General features: G+C 33.6%; 1 protein-coding gene across 1 annotated transcript; it reads right to left on the bottom strand.

Annotated features, from left to right (window-relative positions):
* Nucleotides 1-19069: 19069 nt before the first annotated feature.
* On the bottom strand, nucleotides 19070-21692 carry LOC129880337 (polygalacturonase-1 non-catalytic subunit beta-like). Its single transcript, XM_055954327.1, has 2 exons — nucleotides 21459-21692; nucleotides 19070-21149 (listed from the first exon to the last, which is right to left on the bottom strand). Exons 1-2 carry the CDS (start codon nucleotides 21525-21527, stop codon nucleotides 19257-19259), a joined length of 1962 nt encoding a protein of 653 aa, XP_055810302.1. The 5' UTR covers nucleotides 21528-21692; the 3' UTR covers nucleotides 19070-19256.
* Between the last annotated feature and the right edge of the window lie 3378 nt (nucleotides 21693-25070).

Genomic DNA, 25070 nt, shown 5'->3' with positions numbered 1-25070 from the left:
AAATATTTTTACACATATTTTGAGTAAAGATGTTGGCTTTTTATTATTTTCATTGATAAAAAGAAAGTTATATGAATTAATACTATATATGTATTTTATTGAGTTTTAAAAGAGCAAAAGAGTTGAGTTTGAATGAATTTGAGCAAATGATATTTTGAGCAAGATGTTTTGATGAGATGTAAATGATGTTTTTGTAGGTATAATAATTGATGAACATGAAATAAGATGAGTTTGATGATTTAAATTAAAGTCCAATGAGACTAGATGATGAGTTTAATATGTACACATATTTTGGGAGTAGTATTGAGCACCGAGTTGGGTAAGAGTTTAATGACTCAATCCCCAGAACTACGTAGCCAGCGTAGGATGGAGGCTATGCCTCTTAAGTCCCAAAAAGAGGACTTTGATGAGTGGATCCAAGATGGTGATGTCCTTTACCCTGGCAAGGTATTGGATGAATGTGGCAACGACATCGCTTCGTTGTGTCATCACTAGCTCATAAGTGATGGTTGTCGATTAGAGAAACTCCCAACTGAGTAAGCATTGTTTATTACTATTATTTTTATTATTATATTTTAAACTTGTATTACATATTGATGTTGAGATGATGTTGAATTTTGAGCTGAGTTTTCTTGAGAGGAGTTTATTGATATTTGTCCTTACCTTTCTGCCATTTTACATACTCGTACATTCCACGTACTGACGTCATTCGACCTGCATCGTTTTATGATGCAGATACAGATGTTAGAGATCCTCAACAGGCGTTTCATTGAAGATTATTATTTTTCAGCTATTTGGTGAGTCCTTCTTGTATTCGGAGGAACTCTTTATCCTTTAATTATTGTTGAGTATTATATTTCTTTTAAGGTAGCCATGGACATGTCATTGGCACAATCTAAGAGTATTAGAGGCTTCATAGACAGAGTTTGATAATGTAATCGGAGTAGTTCTCCTTAGAAACTAATTCTTCTAAGAATTATCTATTTTTCCTTTGATTATGACAAGCCCACATTAGTATTCTTAAGTCTTCCGCTGATGAATAAATAAGAAATCAGACCAAGTGGTTCTCTCAGAAGCCAGAAATGGTTTTTGAGTGCCGGTCACGCCTAGGGTAACCTCTCGGGGCGTGACATTAACTTAGTCAAAAATAAATAAATAATCTCAAAATCTCCCAAGACTGGTTGTCACGTATACAAGCCACTAATGTATTATCGAAGTATGAAAAGAAATACAGTCACAATGTCTTCGTCTCTAGAATAGGACTAAAACATAATAAAAGAGTAAGAGGTGTCTACTAGATGGATGTAACAGCTACCTCAACACTCGAAATTGATAACATCGGCTGTAGTGGAAAATAGTAGAAGATCAAGCAGTTCTGGGCTCACAACCTACACAAGTGTGGAAGCAAGGGTAAGTACCAAACAACACGGTACTCAGCAAGTGGACAACTAAAACTAAGCAAAGCTCAATAGATACAAGTACTCCTGTCCTCCCAACCTAACCTCCTTAACTACAACCTGCATAAAACCAGCCCAACTCTACACTTGTACAATAATAACAGTAATATAGTCCACGAATACTCATCAATAGTCTCATCAATGAATCATATCAAGTCAAGTTCAGCATATATAGAGCAATAAAGTGGTAAACACGAATTCACAAATATCAACAAAATGTGATGCAATGCAATGAGATGATGCATGTCTGTCCTATCGGTACACATCCGCTGAATTACAGTCCGGAACCCATGGAGGACATTTATGTCCATGTAACCTTCCACGGAGCGTGTGGCCCGACCCCTCAATATATATTTCCTTCCACGGAGCGTGTGGCCCGACCCCTTTATTTCATAATACCTGCTACGGAGCGTGTGGCCCGACCCCTTTGTTTCATAATACCTGCCACGGAGCGTGTGGCCCGACTCCTTTTATTTTATATCATTTTCAGTCTCAACACAATATGTCAAAACCAATGCAATCAATTCATGTTCATATAATTCACGATAATAACATGACAACACAATAATTTTTCCTATCTCACATCAACATAGTCATTTCACATGTCCAAAATAAATCCACAATCACAACATATCAATTCCATCAATACATGTCATTATATCACCATTTTATACCCCTCATCTCCATCTTTAAGGCCAATCATACAGTCAATAAACGAGTCTAATTCATATTACTCCTCAATACACATAATACGGAAATACAAGCATCTACAAGCTTAAACTGAGGTTTAGAAATTCACTTGCCTTAATTAATCGAGCAATCACTCCGGAATTTGAGCCTTCCCTTTTCGTTGGACCTCCAATTCAACGTAATCTAGTCAAATAAATAACCACAATAAGATTTCGAAACTAGCAACACCCATATTATTATATGTCTAGCCTAGACTCAAAACCTATCCAAATCTATAATCAAGTTCCTAATGTTGATGTCACTTAAGATGTCAACTCCCATATTTTCTGAATTTTAAGCCTATGGTTAGGTTCTAATTTGCCCAATATCATAAATTTAATGGAATTCATAAAATATAATATACCTAATATTTAATTATCTATCTCAATATATTAAAATTCGGGAACTAACTCATTCTATGTCATTGAAGTCAAAACTGAAATTTTCTTTCCGATTATGTTCACTCGTGATAAAATAAACTCAAATGTCAAATTTCAGGTAAAACGAATCGTTATTCAACCCCCAAATCAAGATTTTATATGAAGAACCCTAAGATCATATTTTCTTAATTCAACATTGTTTCTCCACCAATATACCCTAAATATATGTTCATAATCACATGAAAATTTAATGGAAAGGATGAGAATAATTACCTTGACGCTTTGGAATGAAAATCCCTATTTTTCTCTTCTCCTTTATTTTTCTTTTCCCCTTTCTTTTCTTTCTTCCTCCGTATTTTTTTTTCTCTGGTTTTTTTTTTGTTTTCGTCGCCGTCGCTCATCTGATGGCTTAATGCATCAGATTATATATATATATATATATATATATATATATATATATATATTATTTCATTTTTTTTTTTATTATTATTTATTTTCTTCTTTTTCTTTTCTAAATTAATCATCTACTAAAAGTGACAAACCCTACTAACATATTTTATTAAATATAAGAAAAATGGTATAAGTATTAAATAAATTAACACTTTATCCCATCAGTTAAATTAATTCTCTAAAATTATCCCTCAACTAATTAACTAAAGTTACCGAATAGTCCAAATAACCCATTAAAATTTTACGGGAGGATCTCGTATGAAAGAAGGAAGACTCGTTCTCAAAATGACCTAACGGGTCATTACATTATCCATCACTAAAAATCATGTTCGTCCTCGAACATAAAGAAAGAGAAAGGAGAATAACCAACGTTACCAAAAGCCTGAGTTATAATCTTCAAAAGTCAGTTTTCATTCCTTCAAGTGAGCTCCTCATTAAGACTATTCCATCAAGATCAACTTCTAAGAACTGAACTTTCGAATCAAACTTTGGCAAATCTATAAATTAGAGATAATTTAGATGTCACAGATTAACCCCTGAACTAAACCTTAATTGAAACCCTCTAAACCTCATCATAACCATCAAGACAATCTTTCATCATATAACCACGAGAAAATTCTAGACTAATACCGACTACAACCAGAAGTGAACCTGTATCAATCACCACACTCATAATGCACAGACTATCACAGATCTTGTTAAGATTCAATTCTCACTACCAAAGCTTTCCACGAGCTTAAGCTATACAAATCTGATCTTTAGGCATTAGGTACTCATTACTGGAGAATATGATTTATATAACCCAAAGATTGAAATGATTAAATACCCTCCTAGCGAGCGATACACCCAAGCATACAAAACTTCTAATAACACTATCGAACATGGTAGATCAGTAGTTGTGATTGTAAACACCCCTTAAGAGCGGTAACACTAGACCCATTGCCCCCTACATTTTACCATACATAGCCAGAATGAGACCCCGATGAGAGTTGAATTTTAAGACTGTTGGACAAATATAAGTATTCATGGTAGCTCTTCTACAAATTCTTATAAAAAGAATTGTGCATGTAAATTCACACTATTATACTTCAACAATCCCTAACAACACCAAATCTATCACAACTGAAATAACCAAGTTTGTAAAAGCATCCTACCCTACCAAAAGGATATCGCAGGATCGGTACACCGATCAACCACTAGGGATCCATCCACCGAAGTAGAAACACGTGTGGGCATAGGCAGCGAATCATACTTCAACTCATGTCTGAAACAAAATAGATAGTTACATAAGAAAGTACGAAATCAAGATCGAATAACACAAGATACTTCTCTCATAGTGCTTATATCAAACATTTTCATTCATCTGACTCCATCACTTTATTTTTATTTTTATTTTTTATTTTTTTGCTACCCACAATCAACCAATCTGTTCCCCATACCAAAACTTAGAGAAATTCTTGGTCACCTGAATAAATCTATATACTATGAGCACATAACCTCTATTTACCCTTTAGTGCCTATGTAACGCATCACAATAGTTTGTATAACCCATCAACAGAGTAGTATCAATCCAATTTGATATCCTTAATAACCATGAAGAACTATATCCTATCTTGTAGTGCATCCATAGTCACCTACCATAATTTGAGAGACTAACCCGACATAAAACACATAATCTTTGACATCTCACTATTTGTCATTCAAACTAAAACCAAACCTCCAGAAAAGTCGTTGTTACCTCCCTCATAAGTCTGTGTCGAACCAATCGACATTGTATAGTCATATCTGAACACAAGGACGAAAAATCGTACAATCTTCAACTTTGAACTAAGGATCTACACATGGTGTCTTATTTCTTATCATTTCTTAGATGCTTCCCATGAAGCAAATTCTAAATACCTTGAACTATTTAATATACCAGACTCTTATTCCTCTTGCTAACTCATTTACCAACCTTATTCTTTTGAATCAAAACTTTAAGTGAAGCCCTTTCTTAGGCCTTTTAATGATCAAAAGCAATAAACTCTACAATCCAAACCATGCACAAGTTCTTTCAACTGCTCAATACCCCATGTGATCCATTAATTTTCATCTTGCCGATCTATACTTTGACGAAACCTACCGCCATAATATAGACTTAAAATGAATAACTTGAATTTCGAATTTCATCTATGTAACCCAACCCCATTATCTATCAATATTAGCTCATACATTGAAGACCTTTATGAATTCACGTATCTTAGCTATCATTGATCATCTCTTCATTGATCTTATTGTATCCTTCGTTAAAATTAAATTATACCAGTTACCAAACTCAAAACCACAAAAGAACTTATTACCACGCTCGAGTCAAACGCCTATAGAGTTATTTCTCAATCTTATCCAATAATCGTTAATCCATATGAATAACACATAACACTGCCACCATAAATAGAGCAAAATAAACAGAACCACGTGTCACTAAATTTAATTCTCCACTCTCTCTGAAGATACATTCGGCTCTTACAACCAGAGTAAATATAATTGTTCTCGCCTTGTTTTGAAGGCTAAACTATATTTTACTAATTATTTTCATTTATGAATCTAGATTCTTTCAATTCTATCCGAGCGGTGTCTCAACACATTCTACGACTTTTCATACAACCACGCCACTCACCAAATAGTAGAAAATCATAATTTAAATACCTGCAAGTCATTATTATCATATCGAATCTATTTGATCCTTAAAGTATGGTTATGTCTTGATCATAATCCATCACAAATTCTTATTACGGTTATGATTAATAACCATTGCCATCATCTCGAAGTCAACCTTCTCAATCGACAAGACACCTTAAACCCAGTTATACCAACCAACTCCAATGGAATAACCTAATTTTATGCCCACTCTCACTAAAATTCTTAATTGCCTTCACAAAAGTACACTCACTGCTACTTTTTTTCCATAAGCTTATCATTCTGATATCGATCCACTCCCTTGGAGTTTACGGTTAAATTATAAGTTCTCACTTAGAATTCTCGGGATACACTTCACAACCTAAATGCATTAATCATACCAAAATCCACCCCTAAGATCTTTCTTATAAACAATGCTTATCCCAAGCGTCCGTAGTAACAAACTAGTTGGATTTTCAAATGTGAATGCAACATCAAATCTCATCATATGAGAAGATGATACAGCTGATAACTCCTTAAGTAGTTAGTAATCACACTTGATAATTGATGTATTTGTTTTTGTATTCCAATAGTACTACACCGTGAAAGTTTGATAGATCCACAACTAGAATACATCATACCCACCGTAAAGATCATACCTAGATAGTCTACACATTTCTATCCATTACGTAACTGTCATACATTACCAACGCATTTCAGTCTCTAGTCAAAATCGATATCACTCTTCAGTAGGTAAGGTCAATAGCGGAAGCAACACAACCCATAACCCTAACCAAATAATCACAAGTACCGCGGTAGTATACTTATAATAACCCTTCCTGATATACATCCACTCTATCAAACTGCTGTAGAAATTCTGATCTCGATTAGCGCAAAATCATCCTCATCACACACTATGTAACTCATTCTTTTACGACGAACTTCACGGTCTGTAGTCTCCGAGGGCATTGTGCTCACCACATAGTCATTCCCCTAATTATACCATTCTCAATTGTAGAACCACTTCAAACATCGGGTAGGCCAAACAAGCATCATTCTCGATGCTTAACCACTATCCAGAAATATAAGACGTTAATATAATCCTCCAAACCATTGTTCATCTTCCTATATCATATCCTCAAAGTACATTATTGAACCATAACCTTACTCACTCTTTTAAAATCACCGTGCATTACAAGTTTCACCATACACCCTTTTTCATAAGTTTATTACTTCCTCCTACAAATTAGATCTAGACCACGTGATGACATTTCAACTACATGCACATAGAATCAGGCAAGAGTCACCACTATATGTGAGAGTACGGAATGAGGCAATAGAAAATAGATCAGATCAAGGACGCATGATAGAGAATCAAAAGATGAAGATATTTCCTAAAAGTCTTCATAGTCTCTCGAAGATAAGTACAGACATCTCCGTACCGATCCTCAAGACTCTACTTAGACTCGGCCTGTATACACGTGAGACCTATGAACCTGGGGCTCTGATACCATTTTTGTCACGACCCGAATACGGGTGTGATGGCACTCATCTCAACCCACCGGGATAAGTCAGCCTAATAACCAATGAAAAGTAAATGTGGAAGTAATTGAGATAAAACAAGGTTTAACTTAGTCAAAAATAAATAAATAATTTCAAAATTCCCTAAAGACTGGTTGTCACGTATACAAGCCACTATTGTATTATCGAAGTATGAAAAGAAATACAGTCACAATGTCTTCATCTCTAGAATAGGACTAAAACATAATAAAAGAGTAAGAGGTGTCTGCTAGATGGATGTAACAGCTACCTCAACACTCGGAATTGATAACCTCGGCTGTAGTGGAAAATAGTAGAAGATCAAGCAGGTCCGGGCTCACAACCTACACAAGTGTGGAAGCAAGGGTAAGTACCAAACAACACGGTACTCAGCAAGTGGACAACTAAAACTAAGCAAAGCTCAATAGATACAAGTACTTCTGTCCTCCCAACCGAACCTCCTTAACTACAACCTGCATAAAACCAGCCCAACTCTACACTTGTACAATAATAACAGTAATACAGTCCACGAATACTCATCAATAGTCTCATCAATGAATCATATCAAGTCAAGTTCAGCATATATAGAGCAATAAAGGGGTAAACACGAATTCACAAATATCAACAAAATATGATGCAATGCAATGAGATAATGCATGTCTGTCCTATCGGTACACATCCGATGAATTACAGTCCGGAACCCATGGGGGACATTTCTGTCCATGTAACTAGGGCTGTTCAAAACCGTCTGCTACCGATAACCCAACCGCAAAATTGGCTTATTGGTTTATTGGTATTGAGTTATCGGATTAACGGATGGAGAATGGATTTAAATTTTATAATTAACGGCTTATCGGTGTGGGGGATGGATTACTCAATTTTGTTAATGGGTAAACCGTTAATCCGTTAAGAATTTATTATATTTTATCCCTAAACAAATAAAATATGTACAATATTAATAATTTTATTTGTAAACCTAAAATAAAATAAGGGTCAAACCCATTTAATTAAACAGGCCTAACCAATTTAATTAAATAGGCAGGCCCATAACTCATTTAAACTTAAATTGTAGAAGCCCTACTTACTAGTTACTAGTTACTACTTCAACTCTTCTACAAACTTCTTCTGCCTACTTTAGGTTTAGGAACTTCCGCCTAAACTTCTTCCGCCTAAATCTGCCTCAGAAATTCTAGTAGCATCCCAGAGTTGATTCTACATGCATGTCTGAAGTTGATTTTTGATGACCATATGCAGATACTTTGAAGGTAGATTCTGCTTGTGGACTGCTGTTTTCTTATTATTGTTTCCTTAAGAAATATTTTTGTTAATGAGCAAATTTGATGAAGTGGGTACTAGCAGCTTTACTCTTTTTTGGGGGTGAAATAATGTTTTCTGGACCTGATCTCTTGCATTGTTCTATATTTGGGTTGTTTGACCTTTGATTTGGCAGCATCTAGTAGTCATAAAAATAAAGTCTTAAAATGGGTTGGTGAATAGAAATTAGTTTGCGGTTGTTTCCGACGGTTTGGGGGTGGGGTGTTGTGTGAAAGGAAGGTGAAATTACTTTGTTGATTCACTTTGCATATGTTATAATGCTGTGATTTTAGTTTTTTTTTGGGGTACAATTTGTTCTCTATTTATCTTAAGGTTTGTTGAGCAAATTGACATATATGTATTTTAGAGGGATGATTCTTTTTGGATAAATTTTTTAGATGGATGATTACTGTTATAAGAATATATGCTTTTGAGCTCAAATTTAATGTGTTCATCACTTCAGCTAGTGAAAATAAGAAGGGAACTTTAGTTGAGTGTGCTCACCAGGTAAGTCTATTAAGGTCACCACCGATACACCGCCCGATAACCGTCCGATAAGTGCTAATCTGATACCAATCCAACCGATATCTTATAGGTTGGCTAGCGGATTAGTACTTTCAAAAGCCGATAACCGTTAAGTCAAACCGTTAAGCATAATAATCCGTCCAATCCGCCCGATAAGCACCCCTACATGTAACCTTCCACAGAGCGTGTGGCCCGACCCCTCAATATATATTTCCTACCACGGAGCGTGTGGCCCGATCCCTTTGTTTTATAATACCTGCCACGGAGCGTGTAATGGCACTCATCTCAACCCACCGACACAAGTCAGCCTAAAACTCAACGGAAAGTAAATGCGGAAGTAATTGAGATAAAATAAGGTTTAACTTAGTCAAAAACAAATAAATAATCTCCAAAATCCCCCAAGACTGATTGTCACGTATACAAGCCACTAATAAATTACCGAAGTACGAAAGAAAATACAGTCACAAGAGATCAAACAAGTCCGGTAGATGGATGTAACAGCTACCTCAACACTCGAAATGATAGCCTCGGATGTGGTGGAAACACTAAGAGATCAAACAAGTCCGGCCTCACAACCTACACAAGTGTGGAAGCAAGGAGTGAGTACCAAACAACACGGTACTCAGCAAGTGGATAACTAAAACTAAGCAAAGCTTAATAGATACAAGTACTTCTGTCCTCCCAACCGAACCTCCTTAACTACAACCTGCATAAAATCAGCCTAACTCTACACTTGTGCGATAACAACAGTAATACAGTCCACAAATTCTCATCAATGAATCATACCAAGTCAAGTTCAACATATACAGAGCAATATAGGGGTAAACACAAATTCACAAATATCAGAAAGGTGCAATGCAATGCAATGAAATGATACATGTATGTCCTATCGGTACACATCCGCTGAATCACAGTCCGGAACCCATAAGGGACATTTCTGTCCATGTAACCTGCCACAGAACGTGTGGCCCGTCCCCTCAACATATATATCTTGCCACAGAGCGTGTGGCCCGGCCCCTTTATTTCATAATACCTGCCACGGAGCGTGTGGCCCGACCCCTTTGTTTCATATACCTGCCACGGAGCGTGTGGCCCGATCCCTCAATATATATTTCCTGCCACAGAGCGTGTGGCCCAACCCCTTTATTTCATAATACCTGCCACGGAGCGTGTGGCCCGACTCCTTTTATTTTATATCATTTTCAGTCTCAACACAATATGTCAAAACCAATGCAATCAATTCATGTTCATATAATTCACGATAATAACATGACAACACAATAATTTTTCCTATCTCACATCAACATAGTCATTTCACATGTCCAAAATAAATCCACAATCACAACATATCAATTCCATCAATACATGTCATTATAACACCATTTTATACCCCTCATCTCCATCTTTAAGGCCAATCATACAGTCAATAATCGAGTCTAATTCATATTACTCCTCAATACACATAACACCGAAATACAAGCATCTACAAGCTTAAACTGAGGTTTAGAAATTCACTTGCCTTAATTAATCGAGCAATCACTCCGGAATTTGAGCCTTCCCTTTTCGTTGGACCTCCAATTCAATGTAATCTAGTCAAATAAATAACCACAATAAGATTTCGAAACTAGCAACACCCATATTATTATATGTCTAGCCTAGACTCAAAACCTATCCAAATCTATAATCAAGTTCCTAATGTTGATGTCACTTAAGATGTCAACTCCCATATTTTCTGAATTTTAAGCCTATGGTTAGGTTCTAATTTGCCCAATATCATAAATTTAATGGAATTCATAAAATATAATATACCTAATATTTAATTATCTATCTCAATATATCAAAATTCGGAAACTAACTCATTCTATGTCATTGAAGTCAAATCTGAAATTTTCTTTCCGATTATGTTCACTCGTGATAAAATAAACTCAAATGTCAAATTTCAGGTAAAACGAATCGTTATTCAACCCCCAAATCAAGATTTTATATGAAAAACCCTAAGATCATATTTTCTTAATTCAACATTGTTTCTCCACCAATATACCCTAAATATATGTTCATAATCACATGAAAATTTAATGGAAAGGATGAGAATAATTACCTTGACGCTTTGGAATGAAAATCCTTATGTTTCTCTTCTCCTTTATTTTTCTTTTCCCCTTTCTTTTCTTTCTTCCTCCATATTTTTTTTTCTCCGGTTTTTTTTGTTTTCGTCGCCGTCGCTCATCTGATGGCTTAATGCCATCAGATTATATATATATATATATTATTTTATTTATTTTTCTTTTATTATTATTTATTTTCTTCTTTTTCTTTTCTAAATTAATCATCTACTAAAAGTGACAAACCCTACTAACATATTTTATTAAATATAAGAAAAGTGGTATAAGTATTAAATAAATTAACACTTTAGCCCATCAGTTAAATTAATTCTCTAAAATTATCCCTCAACTAATTAACCAAAATTACCGAATAGTCCAAATAACCCATTAAAATTTTATGTCGAGATTTCAATTCTCGACGAAAATAATACAGCCTCTGTATTTTGGGCATAACTTTTCATAGGTTGGTCCAAATTAGGTGACTCAAATTTCTGAGTAATCACAACATCCTTACCTACAACTTTCATGAAGAACATAACTTCAAATTCGGAGTATAAGTAGGTCAAATAAATTAATCTTTGCAAGATATAGTGCTGTGACGGAATTGAGTGTTGATAGAAGAAAATTCATATCTCACTGTAGGTTGCTCCAAATTAGTTGATTCTTGAACGATATGAAACTACACTTCCATATCTACAATTCTTATGAAGAAACCAAATCCTAATAAGAAATTTATCTTATTCAAACGCAGCTTCGAAAACGGGTATTCTGTTAAAAAGAATTCATCTTACCTACCATGGAAACATCTAGATGCATTTGACATCATGCATGGCATAAATTGTCCTCCATTTAATATCATCCATGACATCAATATATTCCATTAAATTTTCAGATTTTTCTTTATAATTATTTTATTTATTGTTAGGTCCCTCTTTCCCACCTATAAATACTCATCTTATTTCCTCATTTTATTCATCAAGCTTTCTTAAGCATTTCTTCTTTCTATATACTTCTTCTCAAATATAGTTTTAGTTTTAGTAGTATAAAAATACTACTCCGGTTATTCTTATACTCCGGGTAGTACACAAAACGCTCCGGCGAGAAGAAAAGGCTAGGGGTCCAAGAGTGTTCAAATTCGGAATAAACCTTCGGATTTAAGGTATGTAAGGCTTTCATAGCATCGGATTGAGTTCGTCCATGCGCCCAATATTTAAATTCATTATAATTGAGTTATAGTTGAGCTTTATCCAAATCTTGAATTCTAAATGAATTAATTCTTCTTCTATTGAGTTAGATATATTTATGCATTAATATTATTATTATTGTTATCTCTCATATTATTGGAATTATTGTTCATGGCTACTTTCCCATGAATCCTAATTGATTTGATTTTCATGAATATTTTTACACATGTTTTGAGTAAAGATGTTGGCTTTTTTATTATTTTTATTGATAAAAAGAGAGTTATATGAATTAATACTATATATGTATTTTATTGAGTTTTGAAAGAGTAAAAGAGTTGAATTTGAATGAATTTGAGAAAATGATATTTTGAGCAAGATGTGTTGATAAGATGTAAATGATGTTTTTGGAAGTATAATGATTGATGAACATGAAATGAGATGAGTTTGATGATTTAAATTAAAGTCCAATGAGACTAGATGATGAGTTTAATATGAGCACATATTTTGGGAGTAGTATTGAGCACCGAGTTGGGTAAGAGTTTAATTGACTCAAACCCCAGAACTACGTAGCCAGCGTAGGATGGAGGCTATGCCTCTTAAGTCCCAAAAAGAGGACTTTGATGAGTGGATCCAAGATGGTGATGTCCTTTACCCTGGCAAGGTATTGGATGGATGTGGCAACGACATCGCTTCGTTGTATCATTGCTAGCTCATAAGTGATGGCTGTCGGTTAGAGAAACTCCCAACTGAGTAAGCATTGCTTATTACTATTATTTTTATTATTATATTTTAAACTTGCATTACATATTGATGTTGAGATGATGTTGAGTTCTGAGCTGAGTTTTCTTGAGAGGAGTTTCTTGATATCTGTCCTTACCTTCCTGCCATTTTACATACTCGTACATTCCACGTACTGACGTCATTCGACCTGCATCGTTTTATGATGCAGATACATGTGTTAGAGATCCTCAACAGGCGCATCGTTGAAGATCATTTCTTTTCAGCTATTTGGTGAGTCCTTCTTGTATTCGAAGGAACTCCTTATCCTTTTATTATTGTTGAGTGTGATGTTTCTTTTGAGGTAGCCATGGATATGTCATTGGCACCATCTAAGAGTATTAGAGGCTTCATAGACAGAGTCGGATGATGTAATCGGAGTAGTTCTCCTTAGAAACTACTTCTTATAAGAATTATCTATTTTTCCTTTGATTATGACAAGCCCACATTAGTATTCTTAAATCTTCCGCTGATGAATAAATAAGAAATGAGACCAAGTAGTTCTCTCGGAAGCCAGAAATGGTTTCTGAGTGCCGGCCACGCCTAGGGTACCCTCTCGGGGCGTGACACCTAAGATCATATTTTCTTAATTCAACATTGTTTCTCCACCAATATACCCTAAATATATGTTCATAATCACATGAAAATTTAATGGAAATGATGAGAATAATTACCTTGACGCTTTGGAATGAAAATCCTTATGTTTCTCTTCTCCTTTATTTTTCTTTTCCCCTTTCTTTTCTTTCTTCCTCCGTATTTTTTTTCTCCGGTTTTTTTTGTTTTCGTCGCCGTCGCTCATCTGATGGCTTAATGCCATCAGATTATATATATATATATTATTTTATTTATTTTTCTTTTATTATTATTTATTTTCTTCTTTTTCTTTTCTAAATTAATCATCTACTAAAAGTGACAAACCCTACTAACATATTTTATTAAATATAAGAAAAGTGGTATAAGTATTAAATAAATTAACACTTTAGCCCATCAGTTAAATTAATTCTCTAAAATTATCCCTCAACTAATTAACCAAAATTACCGAATAGTCCAAATAACCCATTAAAATTTTACGGGAAGGATCTCGTATGAAAGGAGAAGGACTCGTTCTCAAAATGACCTAACGGGTCATTACAAGAAATTTTAACTAGGGTAGAATAAGTCCGCATCGCGGAGTTGTTCCCCCATAGTTCATTTTTGTCCAAAATTGGCCAAGTCCGCGACGCGGACTGGTCACGTACTCTTCTTGTTAACTCGACATAACCTTTTACTCTGAATTCCAAGAAATGTAATCTTGGTGGCGTTGGAAATAAGACTCAAAGACCTTTCATTTGATAGATCATGTGCCACCTAATTAGTTATATTCTAGAAAATATGGTCGTTTGAATTTAACCCTTATACGGACTCATACAAAAATTTAGCCGATAGAAATTCTTTGTACTAGGCTTGATGTTAGAGATCCCTTATGACTATAAACCACATCTAATACACTTTAAATACTTAGTAATTGATCCTAACACATATATACAATTAGAATTCAATGAGTTCGAGCCAATACGCATATGAAAAATGGTTCGGATCTTGATAAAAAATTTTGGGGTGTTACATTATCACACGAAACTCCGATAGCGAGGGCTTTCTTGTAACAGAAAAATGGCATCATTCTGACTTTCTACGCAAGAATTATATCCTAAGTGGTCTGGAAAACTATTTATATAATGTCTACCGCGTGTAAATTTTCAAAAGAGTTGTGGGGTGCATTGGAGAAGAAATATAAGACAAAGGATACGAAATTTAAGAAATTTGTGGCAATCAAATTTCTAGAGTTCAAAATGGTAGACAATAAGACAGTAATGTCTCAAGTGCACGATCTCCTCGCCAAATATATGACCCATGTCAATATTTTTCTTCAAACTATTGGTTGTGGTATTAATAATAATTTTATTATTATTGAAGAGATGGTCATCAATGAAACTTTTCCAGTAGCAGCCTTCGTTGAAAAGTTGCATCAACAGTGAAGGGACTTCAAAAACTATTTGAAACACAAACGGAAAGAGATGACTCTAGACAATCTTATTATTCATCCCAGAATTGAAGAGAGCAATAGATCCAAAGAAAAAAAGGCAAAAGGTAAACCAGCAATTATGGAAACCAATATTATTAAAATTGCTCTAACAAATTGGAAGAAAAGAAAGAAGGCTTCTGATCCAAAAAATCTCCCAACTAAGAAGAAATTTAAGGAAAATTGTTACAACTGTGGTAAGGCTGTACATATGTTTGTTGAATGTCGTGCTCCAAGAAAGTAGAAAAAGAAGGGCCAAGCAAATATAGCAAAATGAAGAAGAAGTGGAAATGTTATGTGCCATGCTTTCAGAATGTAACTGGATTGGAAATCCAAAGGAATGGTTGATAGACTCCGGTGCTACCGAATATGTGTGCTCTAATAAGGAACTATTTACTTCTTATGTTGCATCTGAATCTGATGAGACCATTTTTATGAGTAACGCTGCTACTGCAAAGATTGAAGGAGTAAACAAGATGGCTTGAAGATGACTTTGAACAAGATAGTGACTTTAAACAAGGTTCTTCATGTTCCTAAATTGCGAAAGAACTTGATCTCCATATCACTCCTTGTCAGAACGAATTCAAACGTGCTTTTGTTTCTAATAAGATTGTAGTTAGCAAAGCACTAAGGGTCTTTTCAAACTTAATGTAATTGTTGTTGATATGAATAAAAATTCAATTTCTTCTCACTTGCTTGAGTCAAATTATTTTGGCATGAACGTTTAGAACATGTTAATTATAAAATCTTGCGAAAATTGATCAACTTAAATGTGTTGCCTAATTTTGAGTATAATAAATGAAAATATCAAGTTTGTGTAGAATCTAAGTATGTTAAGTATCCTTATAAATTTGTTCAAAGGAATTTCAATCCCTTAGAGTTGATTCACACTGACATTTGTGATATGAGGTCAACCCAAGATGATTTCTCTAGATACTGTTATGTCTATTTGCTAAATAGTAAGGATGAAGAAATAGAAGTATTAAGGCAAAACAAAATTGAAGTTGAAAATCAGTTGAGTAAAAAAAATGATAAGAAGTGATAGAAGTGGAGAGTATGAATCTCCTTTTGCAGAAATATGTTTGGAAAATGGAATCATCCATCAAACTACTGCACCATACTCACCTCAATCTAATGGAATTGCGGAAAGAAAAAAACCGAACCTTGAAGGAAATGATGAATATCTTACTTATAAGTTTAGGTTTACCACAAAATTTCTGGGGGGGGGGGGGGGATATCTTTATAGAAAATCAAATACTCAATAGAGTGCCCCACAACAAGATATAGTCTATTCCATATGAGAAATGAAAAGGAAGAAAACCAACTTAAAATATTTCCAAGTGTGGGGTATCTAGCCAAATTCCAAGTTCCTACACCTAATAAGGTCAAAATAGGACATAAGACTGTGACCTGTGTTTTCATTGAATATGCTATAAACAATAAGGCGTGCCAATTTTTGGTTCATAAGTCCAAATATCTGGATATTCATGACAATACGGTAATTGAATCAGATAACAATTATTTCTTTGAACATACTTATCTTCCTATAAATTTGACAAGATACTAATTAGTTCGTTTTCTCTATGCTTAGTTCGTATGCAGTCATTTAAAACAAATTTAAATTTTTTCACGTATTCTCAAGCGTTCATTACATAGACAAATTAAATAGGCTTTACTAATGGGTTGTTAACTATCATTATAGCTATGACCAACACAAATACACATACTATTTGCATTGGAGGCAACTATTGGCTAGTAGTGTAAACCTCATAGAAGTAAAACCAGAAAAAGTTTGAAAATGTTCCTCATGATTTAGGAAGCAAAAATCATCATGGTTTCATTTAGCAATCTATAATCAGCTTCATAATAGCCACATGCCCCCGGGACATTGGTCTAAGTGATAAGAGTGCAACATGTGATCTGTAGATTAATCTCATATCACATGTTTAAACACTATTGCATACAAATGTCTGGTAGTTGAGTGGAGAAAGATATATGAGCAAATTCACTATTCACTGAATTTCGAACCGTGCGCCACTAGCTCTCGAGAGCTTCACGCCAGCCCAAGAACAAAGAATTTCTCCTGCTCCAACGCACTAAATATAACTAGGAAAACAATAAAACATACTCACGCTAAGCTTAAATGCCAGATATGCCAAGCTCAGTTATAGAATTTTTTAGAAATCCGCGTAATTACACTGAAGTGAAATATAGCATCCCAAAATATCTAATTTGTATAGCAAATTCTGATACCATTTAGCAGCCAAGTAATACTCGAATCATTCACTGATCATGCGTTCATTTTCATGCTAGGCAGAATCTGATACATAAGAACTAAAGGCTTTACACTTTAGAGAAAGCAAATGGGATTGTTTTTGTATTAGTATATTCATCCCATATCAGAAATAGCTAATGCGTAGATAGCCAAGAGATGCTATAAAAATCAAGGCTTATATTCATAATAAATCACACCTTCCTCGGCCTTTTAAGTAAGATCAAGTGTAATATTTGTTTTTATCAGTTTAATATTTGATATGTGCACAAAAATTGGGTGAATATTTTTTAATAAATAATTATTAATTTTAGTGATATTTTTATTTATTATTATTCATAGCAATATTATGATAAATTTGTCATTAAATGAATTATGTTGTATTATAAGTGGTTTAAAATATATTATATTTTTTTTGATAAAAAATTGACATGTATTATAAGTGTATTAAAGTGTGTGATAAATGTACTATCTATGAATAAAATGTATATTATATGTATTTTATAAATGATTTTCGGTAATATGTATTAAAATTGTATTATAAATATATTATAAGTGTCCAGCAAAAAAAATGTGTTATTGCTATAAATGATAAATATTTTCTTAATATAGTATATTTATGTAGAAAAAATTACTAGGGAGAACACCTTTTAATAAATAATTACTGATTTTATCGATACTTTTTATTTATTACCATCTATAGAAATACATAACAATATTACGATGTATCTGTCATATATTAAAAGTGAATTATGCATGCAATATAAATGTATTACAAGTGCTTTAAAATATATTATACTTGTTTGATAAGAAATTGACACAATGTATTATAAGCGTATTAAAGTGTGATAAATATATAATTCATGATTAAAACTTGTATTATATGAGTTTTATAAATTATTCTAGCCTATGTATTAAAAATATATTTAAAATGTATTATAAATTTGAATATTTATCAAAATCCCTTTTTACCCCTCGACTCAATCTGCAGTTGCCCAAGTCATGTCATTTTCAAAGATCCAGTGGCAAAAAAATTATAGTTCAAGGTTCTAAAAGAGTATAGTTGAAAGTAGGGAAGATGGAGTGTGGGGTTAGTTCTTGCCACTTTGAAGTTTAAACATTATCTACCATTAATTTTTACTCGCTTTGTCTCAATTTGTGTAACAATGTTTGAGTTGACATAAATATATTTTAAGAAAAAGAATAGTTTTAAAATTTGTGATCTAAAAAAATATTTATATTTATGTGACCGTAATCTAAATATTTTCTTTCATTAACGGCTGTAGTTTTGAATTTTAGTATCTTTTAAGTATGAATTTGATTAAATCGAAAGTTAATGATAATTAGATGAATGTTGAAACTTATCAGTATTTATTTTCATATTTGTTGATTAACTTTCACAAAACTCACACTTTTCTAAATGTCATCAAAATGAATGCCAATGCAATTGAAAGAGGTTTACTAGTGTGTGTTTATATATATAAGTTGGTTGCTTAGGATTAATTAAGAAATACTCTCTTGTTCTTGATTATATACATCATGGTGTGATCTATTTTTTTAAAAACCGTGTAGGTTGAACTTAAAATGAATAATATCACATCATATTAATATGTATATTACAATAAAATATGCATGTTATTTATTTTATTTATTTATTCTTATAAAGAGTGCAAAATCCAAATATAGAGAGACAACAATAGAATGGTTACGTAACAAATCTAAATTAACAAGTTGTAACACATTATTCGGTTAAACCCACCCGAAATAGAAAATATAAATATTTATTAAAAATTTAAAATCCCTTTTTACCCCTGGCTCAATCAGCAGTTGTCCAAGTCATGTCGTTTTCAAATATCCAGTGGCAAACCTCAATTTTCCCGGGTCCCGACCCGAGTGCAATGAAGGCTCCGTGAGTGGGTCCCCATGAAGAAGTATCTACGTGGCAAATGGCAACACCATGGTTGATCTTGTCCTTTGAATTCGGGTCCAAAATATCCGCTTGGTAGACCCGGACTTTAGGAACCGAATGACAGTAATACAGTAAGCTAGGATACAACGTCTGATGACACGACACTGACTTGGTGACCTTTCCACCGTTGATTCCTTTGACTGATCCTATCATGATATTACCATTTGACCCTTTTGTGTTTTCAGTCGTTCGAACGACAACGTTCCGGCCCAACACTGAAATTGCGAAATCGATCATATCTTCAGCTGAGTTAGCACACTGTTTTGTCTCGCCGGCACTCGGTGCTCTTTCACACTCACTCAGAGCATCGCCGATCATCTTTGCCACCTTTGAATCATTGGCGGCATGGAAGATTTTCTTCAGCTCAGCTATCTTTGAGGTAGAAAAGGGCAATTTCGAAGCAATCACTCGGGGCAAAAACGACCTTTTAGGCATTTTATCCTTTATATCTGGCATAGGCATGATTGTACCACTCTTCAACATCTTCTCCCGGAAAAACTTTCCAGGCTCAACCCACCGGTTATTCACCTTTTTGCCACGGGTGAACGAAGCCGAAACTTGGGAAGTTTTGTTTTGGTAATTGGAAAATGTGGCAGTGTCTCTGACATAATCTTTGAATGTGTTGTTAACTCCATAAGTCTTGAAATTAATATGTGGGACATTGCCCCCTTTGCCATATGTAATGAATACATCAGTACCTTCATTGAAAGATTGACCATAGTTGGTGAAATTTGCTTCACCAGCATTTGCATCCTTAACATAGGTAGTGAACGTGTCATCACCAACATTTGATTCATCTCTGTAGCTAGTAAAAGTCTCAGATGGACCATTACCCCCAACGCCATAATTTTGGAAATTGTGTTGAGGATTATTGCCGTTGAAACCATAAGATGTAAACTTTTGGCTCTGTCCATTTGCTGTCTCACCATAGTTTTTAAATGTTGAGCCATCAACATTAGTGTTGTTTCCATAGGTGGTGAATTTACTATCAGCTCCATTCCCATCTTTGCCATAGTTTTTGAAAGATTGTTCACCAGCATTTCCGTCGTCTGCGTAGGATTTGAATTCATGTCCCCCACCCGTTCCGTGATCGGAATAGGAAGTGAAGTGCATATCAGGAACATTGGTCTTTTTGCCGTAATTTGTGAATTTTTGGTCCGAACCGGCACCATTGTCGGAATAGGAATTGAACCCCAGAGTGGGGATATTGGTATTCGGGCCGTAATTTGTGAATTGGCCAGAACTCCCAGGAGTATTTGTGCTATAGCTGTTGAAATTTTGATCAACTAGATTCCCATCAGGGGCATAGTTATCAAATTGATTATCACGGGGGGAATCTCTACCGTATCGCCTGAAAGAATTTGCACCTCCTTCCTCGGAATAGTTCTTGAATGAGTTAACTCCAACTCCAGGTTCGTTGGTGCCGTAATTGGTAAAGTTCTTTTCACCATAAGTGGCAAAGTGGATATCTCCGCTGTGTTTTTCAAGACTTGGTGACAAATCTGGTGCACACATGAGATTTGCTGAAGAGCAAAAAGAGTGAAGCTGTGTGGTGAGTGCATTTTGATCTGCAACAAGTTTAGTGTAAGTTACAAATTGTGCAGCATTCAATGGGGATGCCTTGTTGAGAAGGAACCATGGCTTTGGTAAGTCATTTGAGATTTGTTTCTTCCAGTACCTAATCAGATAACCTTTTGGGGTAAATGGGTTACCAGATTCTCCATCTCCAGCTACAACAACCTGCATTGACACAATTAATGAGTTGGACTCTCTCGACCATAAGAAAGTTGATGGAAATATATTCTTATGTTGCATGGTTTGACTGAAATAACTTTGCACAAAAGAATTAAAAAATATGCACCTACTCGATTTTTCCGACTATAGTTTTACTTAAAAACCAAACCCAAATTAATATTTGTAGTCGAAACAAATAAGTGGCAGTTTTCTTCAAGATTACTTCACGAGTACATATATAAAGTTAGAATATTTATGACAAAAGAGTGAAGATTAGTTCAAGAAACTGAAATAGAGATGAGCATAACTACTTACATTGAAAGATGGTATTGAGGACAAAAGAAGAAGTAAGATGCAGGAAGATACAAGATTTTTGTTATGCATTTCTTTAATGTCAAACAGAGACAGACAGAGAAGGTGAAGAGTAAAAATGTTGGTGTGGATGTTTGGTTGGAGGCACAAAATTTATAGTACAAGGTTCTAAAAGAGTATAGTAGAAATTAGAGAAGAGGAGGGGTTAGTTTTCCACCCCCTTTCAGGTTTAAACACAATCGACCAATAAGATACTGTTTGATTTAACACAAAGTTTAATAAATAAAAAAAATTATAGTTTAAATAAATCTTAATATTTGTGTGGCTATAAATAATTTTTAAAAGTTAAGTTATTTCTAATTATTGAATATTGACGTTTGTTTTGGACAAATCAAAGAAAAAAAGAAGAAGAAGATGTTATATAAATTGGGAGGAAGGGAATAACACTTTTGGTTTCTTGATTTTTTGTTACATAATTTTCGGTAATTGAAAGATGGATTAGGGAGAGCTTTTGCTTTGTTAATCCCCTTTTGATTTATTAGTTCATTCATAATATACGAAATTCAAAATATCTGATTAAGAATAGAGAAATCTCATTCATTTCAATATATTTTTTGATGGTTGAATACAATTATGCGAATATATAAAAAAAAAACTCTTTTAAACATTTTTTTAATAAAGGTGTGAGTTATGAGCTTTCTTCCATTCACGCTAATAAATTTCAATTTTAGTATCTTTAACGGATGAATTTGACTAACTCAACGTTAATAATAATTAGTTGAATGTTGAAACTTTTTTAGTATTTATTTTCATACTTGATTATTTTTCACAAAATTAAACTCACACTTTTCTAAATGTCACGAAAATGGTTAGAGGCACAGAATTTATAGTAAAAGGTAAAGAAGATGATGTAGTGGCGGGTTAAACATCATCTATCAGTAAATTTTTACTTACCTTCCGTCTCAATTTATGCCAGCATTGTTTAACTTGACATAAAAAAAAAATTAAAAAAATTTTAAATTTATGATTTAAAACAAATTTTAATATTTGTATGACTTTAAATCATTTTATTAATGACAAATAAAATTAAAAAGTTATATTATTTTCAATTATAAAATATATATATATATTGGACAGACAAATAAAAAATAGAGTGACGCACAAATATTGAGAGGAGGCAGTGGTACTTTTGACTTCTTGATTAGTTACATGCTATTGAGATGATTTTTTGTTGCAAAATTTTCGGTATTTTTCTAAGGAGAGCTTTTGATTATCCCGCTAGTAATCTCTTCCCTTTTAAAACTTGAATTTAAACATTTAATTAAAAAGAGAAAAATCTCATTTATTTCTATACGCTTCTTGATGATCGAATACAATTATATGGATACATGAAAAAACTCTTTTAAATTGAGGCGTGGGGAGAGGTATGAGTTTATGAATTTGACTAACTTGAATGTTAATTATAGGGAAAAGCATAAGTAATCCCCAATTTATGACCGAATTTTCATTGATAGACTCAATTTTTACGAATAATTTATTACCTTTCTAAGCTTTTTTTTTCATTTTTTTTTGTATCTTATGTACTGACATGAATCCACTTACCTCAAGCGCGTGGGAATTTTAAAAAAAAGGCGCTAACCAATAAGGGTGTCAATGATTTATAAAACTCAATCCTGATCCCAACCTCAACTCGAGATTCGATCTCGACTCCAACCCAAATGTGGAATCTAACCTTAACTGTCAGCAGGATCCTGACTCGAGACTTGAACTTCGACCCTTGACCCTATCCAACCCCAACCTTGACTCGGGACATGACTCTCACATGGAACCTAACTTGGAAATCAACCCCCTTGACTCAGAATCGTGACTCAAACCATAAGTGTATATTTTCGTATCATAATATCCTCCAAGTTATGACCTAGACTCGAAATCCATTCCATAAATAAGTTATTCCCTTATTTTGTATTGGCCCTCCAACTCCCTTCCTTCTATATTAGCTGTCCACATTATTAAAAATAGTTATCCCAAATTACTTGTCAATTTACAAAACCTAGAATTAATCCTTATAATGAATTCTTTTTTGAAATTGCAAACAAGTTTGTAAGGTTCTAAAAAAAATTCTTCAGGTGTAAATTAGTAAAAATTATCCTTTCTTATTTATGATTTTTTTAAGGCCGTGTAAAAATAAAAATAGACAAATAATATAGGGCAAAGGGAGTAAAAGAAAAATCATCTAGGATCTTAATTAGTACCTTGCCTTGGGGTAAATTTTGTTTAAAAAGAGTACAATATCAAATTCAAAACCTATTATCATTGCTACAACAGCTCAAGTACTCAACACTAGCTCGTTCTTCGTGATTATCTCAATTTTATGTTTCAGCATAATAGTAAAAGACATATTGCTCAATCCATTAGCGAATGAGTACCTTTCCCTTACGGGAATTAAATTCGTGTCTTCTACATGAAAAGACGTAAATTAACTAGACTTTGAGGTGAAACTTTCATAATATTTGCTTTGTATATTCAATTATAAATTATTATTATTTTAAGAAAAGAAGAAAAATAGATGTTTTGAAGCCTCTATGGCCAACAACATATAATAAAACACTTCCTTGATAGAAACTGATCTTATACATCCAAAACTGACTATCCACGTTACAAAGAATGCTAAAGTATACAAACTTTAATGATTCAACTGAATCAATTATAGATTCCAATTAAATCTTAGACACATTTTAATACGTTTCATCATAATAAGAGTGGTGCTATCATGTTATTATGATAAACATAATGACTATAGTGCTTCTGTTAATTGGCATGGTAGGATATTATTATGAAAAAATTATTTTTATAGATACATGTATGTATCTTTCGTTATTTAATGAATGTATTAGTGCATATTTGTTATTGAATATATGTATATACGTATATGGATAACTGCATCTTCTTCTTCTTCTAAGTATGTATCTATACAAAATTGCAACATAGATACTCAAATACAAATATGTATTAATCATCAACCAAAATTCAGATGCACATGTGCATCTGATACATGTATGATACTAAAAATTGATACATATATGCTACACATTTGTATAAAAAGAGTATAAAATACAAATACACAAATGTACATGTGTATCAGATATATGTATGGTACTTATAATTGAAATTGTGAAATATAAATATAGAGAGTGAGAAAGTCTTAATACAAAGTCTCTTTGTAGTAGTAATAGCGGGAGGGGGGAACTCTTTTGAAAGAAGAAACGATTTGGTCTCAATAAAAGAGAGAAGAGAGGAAAGATTTAGACAGTTTTTAGCGAAGTTGTATCTCAAATACAACCTTTACGCTAGTCAAATACACTTTATCTCACTTTAAACTCAGACAGAAGATGCAATTATTGAAAGTGTCGTTGCATAAAATGATTTAGTTTTCTTGCTTTCATTTTCGTGTTAACGTTTCTCCACCTTCTTAATTACCCTTTCTTTCGTTTTCCCTTTCGTTAAAGACAAAAGCAATTTTGCATATTTCTTATTTCATATTGAACATCAATAAATGATGTTAGGACCCTTCATGTTTTTAGTTGGTTCCTACAATATGTTGATGGTGACTCCACC

This window comes from Solanum dulcamara, chromosome 2 (assembly GCF_947179165.1).
Source record: "Solanum dulcamara chromosome 2, daSolDulc1.2, whole genome shotgun sequence".
Lineage (NCBI taxonomy): Eukaryota > Viridiplantae > Streptophyta > Magnoliopsida > Solanales > Solanaceae > Solanum > Solanum dulcamara.
Note: the sequence above shows the minus strand (reverse complement) of the source record. Positions and strands in the feature narration are given on the sequence as shown.

Coding starts and splice junctions, on each gene's coding strand:
- LOC129880337 (XM_055954327.1), bottom strand. CDS start 21,527: ATGCATAACAAAAATCTTGTATCTTCCTGCATCTTACTTCTTCTTTTG. Junction 21,150..21,458: donor CCTCAATACCATCTTTCAAT/GTAAGTAGTTAT, acceptor GTGTCAATGCAG/GTTGTTGTAGCTGGAGATGG.